The following is an 11,692-nucleotide window of genomic DNA, read 5'->3' as shown; positions in this document are numbered from 1 at the left end:
ACTGTAACATTCTTATAACATTTTTTGTTTCAATATTTGAGTCAGTTGACACCCATTATTAAAACTAACCAGGGCAAGTTGTTAAGGTTGTAAATTCTGTTGAATGTTTGTTTCTCTTTGTCCTTGTAACTGCGCGCCAACAGAATCATGCAGCTAGCTTGAAAGCTGGGACTTTTTAGAAACGGTAAGGGTTAAATGAATATCCTCTTTTTAAGCAATCAAGAATTAAAAGTACTATCAAAATGTTAAAAGAGAATTTTGATTGCATTCAACTACCACTAAAATCGAAACATTATTTTTTCCGAATGATCAATGAACCTTCCACCTCTTGCATACATTGGGAACAGTGAAGAACTTTTGCAAAATCGACAATATTGTTTATATAAAATTGTCAAGTCGACATATAGAAGTCGAAATCACCTGCTGTAAGTAAAACAATTTCACTCTATGTTTGTATTTACCGTGTGTTTCTGAAATGCTTGGCCAAACTTTAACAGCATCTTTTGCAAGTCATACAGACTAAATTAAACCTATAATGAACTGCTTGACTATAATGACTGCTTGGTTATTTTGATTAATTTATGTTTGTTTCAGATATGTACAAAATGAGAATGAAATCTTCAATACCAAATTTTGTATATCTTCATTTCAGAGCTAGTCCGTACCTAGTACAGAGTTAGCTAAGTTAGCAAGTAGGTTAGCAATTAAGTTAGTAAGTAAGTTTAGAAAGTAAGTTATGGAATAAGTTAAGTTAAGTCCACAACTAACAACGGAGATAAATTACTGAATCTCACTGAAATATTTAACACTCGGGAAACTAACATTTTGAGGTATTAATACTGGACCAACACAAACATGGAATGTAATATGTTTCAGGTCACAGACTTCTACAGAGTTCTCCTGGTCGACACCGAGGAACATCTTCATGGATGCTAGCCTTCAACATCGCCGTCCGCACGTAAGATACACTTCATTTCTTTCTTTTCAGGGATTGTTTAGAAGTTTTTAATGTTGTGAATGTAACAGAGTGCACTCATCATCGGAGTGAAGGACAGAAGGTCGCCTTCAGGATGCGAGGACTCAAGGCCCCGGCCAGCAAGCAAGTCTCTTTTTATTACTTCTTTCCTTTTCAGAGATTGTCTAGAAGTTTTTAATGTTCTGAATGTCACAGATTGCAAAAGTCATCCTCAAACTGGAGGACAGGAAGTCGACATTCAGGAGGGTCTACAGGATGCAAGAAGTCAACGCCCCGGCCAGCAAGCAAGTTCAATTTCATTTTACTTCTTTGTTTTTCAGAGCTTAACTAGAACTGATTTCTTGATGTTCTTTTCACTAATTTCTGTTTTTTCAGATTCCAGTTGCACTTTCTTCGGTGATTCTTCTTTCTTTTAATTAATGTCTTTATTTCAGAGCTCTCCTGTACCTAGTATAGTTAATTAAGTTATCAAATAAGTTTAGCAAGTCAGGTATAAAATAAGTTTTAGAATAAGTGCGCAAATAAATCGGAATAAGAAAATAATATTTGGTAACGTTGGTTTTTTTATAACGATATCTAACTATTGGGAAACTAACATTTTGGGGTACTAAGATGGGACTAACACCAATATGCAATACAACATGTTTCAGCTTTTAGAATCCTGCAGAATTCCCGTGCCCCCAAAGTTCCAATCCACCAGCTCGAGCTGTCAACGCGGAAAATTTCGACGACAGGTTTGAGTTTCTAAGCGTTTCTCCTTTAGGTTTAGAATGTTGAGTACTAGTACCCAATGGTTTGTTGATTCGTTTTGTGTTGTGTTGTTTTTGTTTCAGACAGCATTGTTCTGCAGGGTTTTCTTGGTCACTTGTGGAGCGCTTGCGCCCACTACACCTCACTAAAAGAAGTTTTTTCCAGGGCACAAATGGCAGAGAACCAGTAGTCAAAAGAGCCGTTCTTGAAGAGACAAGATGTTCAGCGATGGTAATCGATTTTCAATTTGCAATTGTCATCCCCAATAACACGAAGTTTAATTTCAGATTCAGAGTACAAAGAAAGTAGAGCCTCTCATCGTCTACAGCTAGGAGATGGAGACCCCCGGTGAGTGCACACGTCTGTATTTCAGTGTAACAGATAGAACAAGTGTTGCTCTCTTTTGTTTCGAGTCAATCATTGGCGGTTCCATTCTGGAAGGTCCGACAGGTCGTGTCTCTCATTGTCTACAGCTTGATGGTGGAGATCCTAGATGAGTATACATTTCTTTTCTTTACTATCACAAACGAAACGGATACTTAGACACAAACAGTTTTTAACTCCGCCTGCAGCGTCCTGGAGTGCATTAAGTAGGCACTAAGGACGCTGCTGCCGGTCCAAAGCCCGGATAAAAGGAGGAGAGTTTGCTAGCGACCTGTCCACTGTAAAAAACATAAAAAGTTTCAGGACTCATTCCTGTTGTCTTTTTCCACGAAAATCTTCAGATGGGTTGATGGGAACAAATGTTGCACTCTGTTCTTAGACATGAAGCATAGAAGCGATTCCTCCAGTGCGTCTTAATTAATTTCTTTTTGATGCTTCTAGGTAGCATTGGATGACAGGAGAGGAAGCAAGAGAGCGTAATGGGATCGCCACAGGTTTTAGAGACTTCTTTTGCAGTTTTCAATGACTTCTTGATTCTTTTGATTTATTTCTTTTCATCATGTAAAGAAGGAACTTTTGAAGACATTTCCATCCGTAGTCAGAAGTCGCGACGTTGTCGCATGTCATTAATTGCGGAAGGAATTTGGCAAGACCTCAGATCTTCACCGGTTTACCAAAAAGCACGTTCGGAAGCGATGGCGGCAGGCGATTTTCATAAAAATCCGTATTTAGACATATTGCTACAATCTCAGAATGAGAAGAATGAAAAGTATATTCAATTTCCCGATGGTAACATTGAAGTTTATTTATATAGCAGGCGTCAATTAGAAACTTGTAGAAATTGTTTGCCACTATTCTTCGGCTTCAGATTTAGAAAATGACAGTACGTTTATAAGCGATGAAATTTTCGACGATTGTAATATTGAAGATGTACGCGGAAAATATGTAGACTCACCTTTTTTAAAGGAGCAATCTAAAATTAACAGTCATGAAGAAAATCTTTTGCTCCATTGTTGACAGCAATTTTAACACCTTTGATACAAAGAAGAAATGAAAATGCACCTCTAAGATTAAGTAATGCGAATGTTGAATGTTGATTCAAAATAGTTAAAAAACAACTGCTTCATGGTCAAAGTAATTTAAAAATAGGAAGATTTGTTAAAATTTTAAAAGAGAAAATTTTCTCAGATTTAAAAGCCGTGGAATTAAATATTGCAAAAGTACTAAGAAAGAAATGAAAAATTGTGAAAAATGTTCGAATGCAACAAGAAATTGACAATCCATTAAAAGAAGAAAAGTGGGCAAAAAGAAAAGCAAAGAAAATAAAAACACACTTTGAAACTCCTCATTTAATGCGGCAATTTAATATTAAAGAATCATCACATTTAGAACAAAAAAGGAGTAATTCAGAGAACAAGAAAGCGGTCGAACAAAGAATTATTGATAATAGCAACAATACGCCTCCTTTATTAAGTTCCATAGGCGAAACCTCTTCAAATGCAGAGCAAAAAACGAGTTCAGATAACAATCACTTTGCGTAATGGTTTATTTTTAAACAATGAATATTATTTACTAAATTCTATTAGATTTTCATACGTTGTGGGCTCATTTTCTTTAAAAGGTAACAGCAATATTCCGCTACGAAGTAATGATTATAGAACTCTCTTGTCAATAAATAATACTTATTTTCCTAATATGTCAGAGATTAGATAGAGATAGATGGATATCTGATTATGTAATAGATTCATTAGCAAGTACCTTTTTAGCATCTAGAACTGACATTTTGTATTAAGAAGAGACGCTAAATTTAACAAAGTTTCACGTGAGCATAGTGGAATGTGGCGATCGCCTCTCGTTTTGGAGAAAAAAAATAAAAACTTATTTTAAAATTGAATGTTTGATCTATAAAATTACATCCAAACCAAACAAGATTTTGTTGGTAAACTAAATTGACATTTTCTCCCTTCATCAAATGTCTTTCCAACCATAAATAAAAGCAACAAAAATCTTCACACAAAGATACACCTCTATTAATTGTCGATATAAACGATCCTGACCAAAACAGAAAATTTCTTTGAAGCCAATTAGAAGTAAAAAATAATTTCTGTCAAAATCCTGTCAAATTTTTCTTTCTTTTTGTCCTCGTAACTGCGCCAACAGAATCACGCAGCTAGCTTAAAAGCTCGGGACTTTTTAGAAACGGTAAAATTTAAATGTATTTATCCACAACCGATACATTATGAGCCCATAATACTACTATTTCGAGACGTCTTATGGATTCAACAAAACACTAGTGTCTTATATCGTGTTTTCTTAAGACATAATTTATTTTTTATTATTTATGGAGAAATACAGCAGCACAACGTCTTTATTTATTGCAAATGGTACGTCTTTTTGTACTCTCCAAGTGTTAAACTTAGCAAACTCTTTCGCATATGCTTCCTTCGACAATATACACCGTGGCCCCGAGTGATAAGGAGCTTGCAAACCAACATACTTTTTCATATCTTCCGCTATTATGCACTTAATTTATGAAGGCTGCAAACTTTTAGCGTTGCTTTTTCATGCTTAACGTTTCCTCGGAGAACCTGTCATTCTAAATGCGATTAAAAACCTTGAGTAGAAGGATTTATCAAAACTCTGACAGCTGTCTTATTGTTAAATATAAATTTGACAACAAAAGTTACGAAATAGTATATTATGAAACGCGTTTCATAATGAACATTTTGCCGCACGCACGATTTTAAGACACGACGAGCGCAGCGAGGAGTGTCATAAAGTAGTAAGTGCGGCAAAATGCATTATGAACAAGTATCATACGCTATTTTTTCTATTTCGCTTTATTTTAAACGAAAAAACTTGATTTGGAAATCTAGGGAATTTTAGGGTAGTTGGCATTTGCAAAATGTTCAGGAAAAAAATTCGAAGTAGCCAAATCAAAGATGTTTTAGTGTAACAGATTCGGGCATACAGTGTAAATAGAACCTACGTTCAGTTCCAACATGTACACCGTACTTTTATAAAACTTCTCTTTCTTTCACATTGAAATTTTCATCGATGTTTAGTCTTTCCTTTTCTATAAGATCCAGCCAATAACGTTGGAGCTCGTCAGTCGTGACTTATTTCTGTTTGACGCCAGAAATGTGACAGGACTGGACAGGACAGAGTCTTTCCGTTGCGTTTAGAGGTTGCGCTCATTTGTTCTGGGTTCATTTGCAAACCGATTAACATAATATTTGATTGTTTTGTGTTGTGTTGTGTTGGATTTGACTTTATTTAAAAACTGTGTTAGTGTGTGTAGTGTGTAACGCTAAAGCGAGCGATTTTACGCTAAATTTTTATTATTCTCTTATTTTAAAGGTTTCTCATCCTTTAAATTCAAATCACGCGCCAACTCTCTTGACCAATCAATTCTCAGATACTGTAGAAAAGGATAGACTTATTTAGATGTCAGTTTTCAATGTGTTAGAAAGGGACAAAACCAATGATGCTTTTCTGAGATTGTTCGATGATGTTGGCCCAGAGTTAAGACCTTATCCCCGAATCTGTTATACTAAAACATCTTTGAGCCAAATCCAATTTCAGTCAGTTTGACAGGTGTGACGTTTTGAGGTTACCGGAGCGCAAGGGAGTCAAGAGAGCGAAGATGTTGATCATGATCATGATGATTCTCTTGCATCCAAAGAGTTTTTCTCCGATTAACCCAAGTACAACAAGAAATAATAGTGTATTGATCGATTTATCATGATTTATCAAAACCAAAATCTAAATTGTCAACGTTGACGGCAGGTTGACGGTTTGTCTGCTGCAAACCTAAGAAAAATATAAATTCCTGGAAATATTGGCACGGGATTGGTCCATTACGATACCGAAATACGCTCAAACGCGTATCGAAATATCTTCATTATGAACGCGAAATAGAAAAATGTATTTTTGGTTGCAGTTTGAATTTGGTCAGGCTTATTATAACTCACGGATCATAAAGTTGCTTTCAATTTCCTAACAGCAATCTGTAATGCAACCCTAATAGCAACCGTTTCATGACCTAGCAATTGACTATTTAGCCATGCTAATTATATCTGTCATATTTGACAAATACAGATAAATCATAAAAGCAGTCTTTCTTGCATTTGTAGATAAAAGTTTGTTTTGCATTCGTGTCTTATTGGCCAAGCCAACGTTCTATTGTCTCCGACTTTTCAAATAACACTAATACGACATTTATACAACAAATTAACTATTATTTCTACTTTTTCCGTAATCTGGAATTATAATAATTGGAAAAATGAATTTTTGTGCAATTTAAGCAAAATTTTTCACAGGTACCGTAGCAACAGAATGCTATCTAGCTGAATTGCAAGAAAACAGCAGAAATCTGCGCGAAATCATCAATTCTTAGGGAAATTTGCTTATTTTGATGCTAAACGACAATTTCTCGCCGATTCTCGCCGTTTTCTGGCTTTGATTCGCAAAGAAGAGCTCGAAGTCTACAAAACCATTAATTTTTATCAAGATTCAACGGCTGAATTGCAAGAAAACAGCAGAAATCTGCACGAAATCATCAAAATTCTTAGAGAAATCCGCTTATATCGATGCTAAACGACAATTTCTCGCCGATTCTCGCCGTTTTCTGGCTTAGATTCGCAAAGAAGAGCTCGAAGTCCACAAAACCACCAATTTTTATCAAGATTCAACGGCTGAATTGCAAGAAAACAGCAGAAATCTGCGCGAAATCATCAATTCTTAGGGAAATTCGCTTATTTTGATGCTAAACGACAATTTCTCGCCGTTTTCTGGCTTTGATTTGCTAAGAAGAGCTCGAAATCTACAAAACCACCAAATTTTATCAAGATTCAACGGCTGAATTGCAAGAAAACAGCAGAAATCTGCGCGATATCATCAATTCTTAGGGAAATTTGCTTATTTCGATGCTAAACGACAATTTCTCGCCGATTCTCGCCGTTTTCTGGCTTGGATTCGCAAAGAAAAGCTCGAAATTTACAACACCACCAATTTTTATTATTTTCCGATTGACAAAAATTTGATTTTGTCGAAAAAAATTTCATGACAAACTACGTCAAATTTCTGCAGTCGATATCACGTTTATTTCTTCTTTCAAACTTGCAAAATTGGGGCTCATTTTTAGCAGAATTTCAGGCAGATTCCAAATCCAGGTTTAAAATCTACGTGCGACAACAAATAACTGAGTTATAACCAATAATTTCATCTAGTTTTAATTTTTCAAATTTATAATGCAAAATATCTCCATAACTGCGACAGGTAGAAAGAAACTGTTAGCGCCATTGTTTTTCACGCGCCTATTTTCTTTATACAGAGGCGGCCAAAATAAAGTAGTACAAGTCTGGAACCACAGTTTTTTAAAAATTGAGGTATAAAACATGCATCAAAATAGGCAAAATGATAATATTGAATAAAATACGTTTATGCAAAAGTCAACATTAGGTGTTGATCAGGGATGTGAAATACTCAATTTGCGTGTTCAGTTTGAACATTTTGATAATATGGAATATAAGACCAAAGAACTTACATATAAAATTCAATAGACCAAATTGTTGAAAATAGTGACTTCAAAAAACGTAAAGTTTCATTGACATGATGGTGAGGATGATTGAAAGTTCAAGAAGACCCTTTAGGCGATCTCTTCTCTTGGTTCTTCAGTTTTTTATCATTTTAGAAGATTGTCTGAGAATTCAACGATTATAATTATTGTTTTGCAATTAAAGAGCCCAAAAATGCCCGTAAAAATCGTAACAAAAATGAGGAAAAATTCAAACGTCCAGAAAACTCGAAAATTATGCAATAAGTAGAATTAAAAAAATTGCTTAATCAAAAGCATTAAGAGAGTAATTCTAAAAAGCAGAACCAAATTAAATTGTGTCATGATTTTACACTCGATAAACAAACATAAAAAACAATCAGTAAACAAAGATAATAAATAAAATCCACTGATAAAATACAGTCTTTATCAGTTATTTAATTTAGAATTAAGGACTTGACAACGTTCTGTTTGAAAATTTTCAGTCAAGCCATTCATTTAAGTAACTACACACTTCTGATTGCCCACAAGAAACAACAATAATTTATTTTGCATGTCTACTTTACTAGAATTGTTCTCCAACTGGTTTGATTGTAAGTTCATGGATCTAAAAAATACATAAAATAAATAGAGTCAACTGAAGTACCAACATACTTGAACATGCTCTGGAGTAGACAACGCAAAGATTACACCATCGGCAATATCTTCACTTTTCAAAATCGGCATTTGTTTCATAAGAGCTTGTATCTCTGGATTCTTATGCTGCGTTGTTAATTCACTCTCCACCAAGCCAGGGCTTACACTCTGGCAAACACAATCAAGTTACGACAACATTACAACTTTTTGACTCACTGTGATCTTGATTTTTAACCCAAGATGGTTAAACTCCTGTCTGAGCGTTTCAGTCAAAGCAGTGATCGCAAATTTAGAAGCAGGAAGAACGTGCAAACCTGGCATAGCCGTAACCTTGTGGCCCAAAACCCCGTTGATATGTATGATATGACCATTTATTTTCTTCTCTTTCATTATCTTCACTGCTTCTCTTGTTGCAATACACACACTCAAGACATTCAAATCCAGGACTGTTTTCCAATCTTCTGCGTTTCCTTCTGTTAAACTGGAGTGGATGCCCGTTCCTGCACTGTTAATCAGAATGTGAACGGGTCCTAATTTCTTCGTTGTCCATTCGAACAGTTTTACCACTTCTTGTTCTTGAGTTATGTCAGCTTTGTAAGCGTGGAGTTTACCTTTTTTTAAGGAACATTTCTTTGTTCTTTTTTCGACTAGTTCGGAACGACGAGCTACTCCGACAACCGAACTTGCACCGATGACGATGGCAACCTTACCTTTCCAGCGTTTCATTGGCGAGACCATTTTTGAAGAGAATTTATCGATATCTGAGCTGCGAAGGACGAGTTTCGTTTATTTATTACATCATAAAAGCAAGGTGATGCAGCAGGATTTCGCTTTATCACGATCGTGTTGAGTACTTTATCTCGTGGAGAACATGAATCACATCTGACTTCGCTACAGAAATTCCAAAACTCAAAATTATGCTCTAAATTTTCTTGAACCAAAAGCTTCAAGGAAAGCTTTCATCGTTGATAGAGGGAAAAAAGCAATTGATGAGCAAACTGTTGCCTCGAAATTACTGTTAATTGCTTTAATCATATCTTCCTGATCGTAGATTCAAAGTTTTAAAAACGAAGAAACCTATTCTAACTATTTTCAACCTAATTCAAGCAGAAGTACAACTTTAATAATAAATAATAATAACAAATAATAAATAATTCCTGCGACTTTTTGCTAACAAAATTTGCCAAAGTTTGCCTTATTACAAACTGTGATTATGTTCTCATTAGAGTACTCAATTAGAGTACTCGTTTATAGTTATCTATTAGCGATTCACGTTTGGTAGAAGTAACTAATAGATACTTTTGTGTCGCTACCTTAAATTTCTGAAATAACTAGGAATTAAACATTGGCATCATTGTCTATCAAATAAAATTGTCAAATTTGACAATACGAGATGGAATCAACTATTACAAGACAAGCAATTTCAAAAGGAAGAAAACAGGATCGGAAGGAACAAAGTTAGAAATTTATGGTTAAAACACTAACAAAGTCAGATTCAGAAGATGAAATCGATGAACTAGTTGAATCTGATTTGGTGCTCTTCTTTTTCGTTTGAAAAATAAATATTTACCTTTAATGACAAACCAAAAACTGTCATTTTGATGACATCTGTTCTACAAGGCATTTCAGTAGAAAAGTTATAACCTTAGTTACACAGCTCAAAAATAAAAGTTACTAAATTTAGTTACTTCTACCGATCGTGAATCTTTAATAAAAGAGCATTCAAAGTAGGAAATTTATTTGACCCGCGTATGACTAAGATAACCTCAAAATAACAACAAACTTATAGAAAACATTCAACTAAACTAAATTATACCTGTAAACAACTAAACGTAACTGAAATCTAAAATCAAAGCCCGAACTTCAGTAGGTGTGCACTCAATTTCTTCACTCATTTTTTTAACGATGACAAGATGACAAACAAAATATGACGTTTTAAAATAGTTTTAAAGATTTCCATAGCCGTCTGTTTAAAAAATTCATATTCGAGAAATGCAAACTGTGGCAAAATTCCCTAAATTTTGAAATGTGCTTGTTTTGTGTAAAAATGCGCAAAATAAAAAAATAGCGTATGATAGCTCGTTTACACTAAATTTTGTCGCACTTACTCCTTTATACCCGTGCGTGCGACAAAATCTTCAGTATATGTAGAACTCGTATCATAATACCTATATACTATTTTTCAATGTCTTTATTTCTTTATCTAAATAGCACAAACGGGTATTGATTTGAGAGGCATAAAGATCTCTATCGAAAACACTCCAAAAAGTGACTCATTACAATCACTTTTTCTAGATAGAGGACCTCCCAATGCTATAGTGGTTAAGTTTAACATCATTGTCACCATCACGAATCTCGAATTATCTCTAGTGTTATGTTATGACATTTCATTTCCTTAATATTTGCTTATGGTATAAGTGGGTGAATAATAATCAATGACGTTAAAGGCAGCGAAGATTACGGCTGTCACGCAAGTTTCAAACCACTTTGCTCGTTTAAACTATTACGTAAAACGTCATATTAGTATGACACAATGTTTAAACATACTTTTTCCTTATTTGTATTTTAATCATTCCCAAGTTGCTATGGAAAAAAAGCTATTATAGCATTTCGTATCGAAATGGGATATTGTAGCACTGAAAACGAATGCGGAAATAACGAAAATAGCTCTGTTACAAGAGCAAATTAGAAGTATAACAATCTCGTTCATAAGGCCAAGACGAAGAACTTGTACTGGAGTTACTGGAAGAAAATTCTGTAACAGAAAACCTTTAAATAAAAGAGAAAGAAAACCCTTTGAAAACAAAATTTCTAAATTAATCTATTTTTTTTTAGAATGTCGATGAAATACTGCACAAAGACAATCAAAGAAATAATCAAGAAGGGGATAATACAGGTAATAATAAAAAATTGATTCATTAGCAGGGGACAGTTTAAACATAGAACCTCTGAAGGATGTAAAACAAGTCAATCAAAATCGAGAAAAACAGAAACTAGTAGAAATTGGCAATCTTTTACTGAGATTGCTAAATGAAAATTAAAACTTAAAATAGTTAATTAACCAACAATTTGTGTAACGATAGCGATTAAGGACCAAGACAATTTAAATACACGAGCGACTGTAAGGAGCGATCGTTAGTCGCCATTACAGCACGTGTTGCTTACAATATTTTTCCGACGACCCTACTCAATCGCCAAAAGCTATTTAGAAAAATATTAATCAGATTGATTATACATATACCAGAGCTCATTACTATCAGTCCACTCATTAAAAAGTTAAGTTGGCAGCAGCCCCTAGCAATTTTTATCAATAATAGTTGGCAGCAATAGCGTTTGACCTTGATCCAACTGTGGCATGCGTAGAAGCTAGTCGTCTTGCGCAAGATTGC

At 34.6% G+C, this 11,692-nt stretch overlaps 1 protein-coding gene across 1 annotated transcript; it reads right to left on the bottom strand.

The window, feature by feature from the left end:
• Nucleotides 1–8,077: 8,077 nt before the first annotated feature.
• LOC148166101 (farnesol dehydrogenase-like) lies at nt 8,078–9,075 on the bottom strand. Its single transcript, XM_088049426.1, has 3 exons — nt 8,520–9,075; nt 8,322–8,471; nt 8,078–8,274 (listed from the first exon to the last, which is right to left on the bottom strand). The coding sequence occupies exons 1-3, from the start codon at nt 9,039–9,041 to the stop codon at nt 8,233–8,235; spliced, it is 714 nt and encodes a 237-aa protein (XP_087905552.1). The 5' UTR covers nt 9,042–9,075; the 3' UTR covers nt 8,078–8,232.
• Nucleotides 9,076–11,692: the final 2,617 nt, after the last annotated feature.

This window comes from Gnatocerus cornutus, unplaced genomic scaffold, assembly GCF_029298725.1.
Source record: "Gnatocerus cornutus isolate USDA-ARS CGAHR unplaced genomic scaffold, icGnaCorn1.1 ctg00000025.1, whole genome shotgun sequence".
NCBI classification, from domain to species: Eukaryota; Metazoa; Arthropoda; class Insecta; order Coleoptera; family Tenebrionidae; genus Gnatocerus; species Gnatocerus cornutus.
This window is presented reverse-complemented; position numbering and strand designations above follow the sequence as displayed.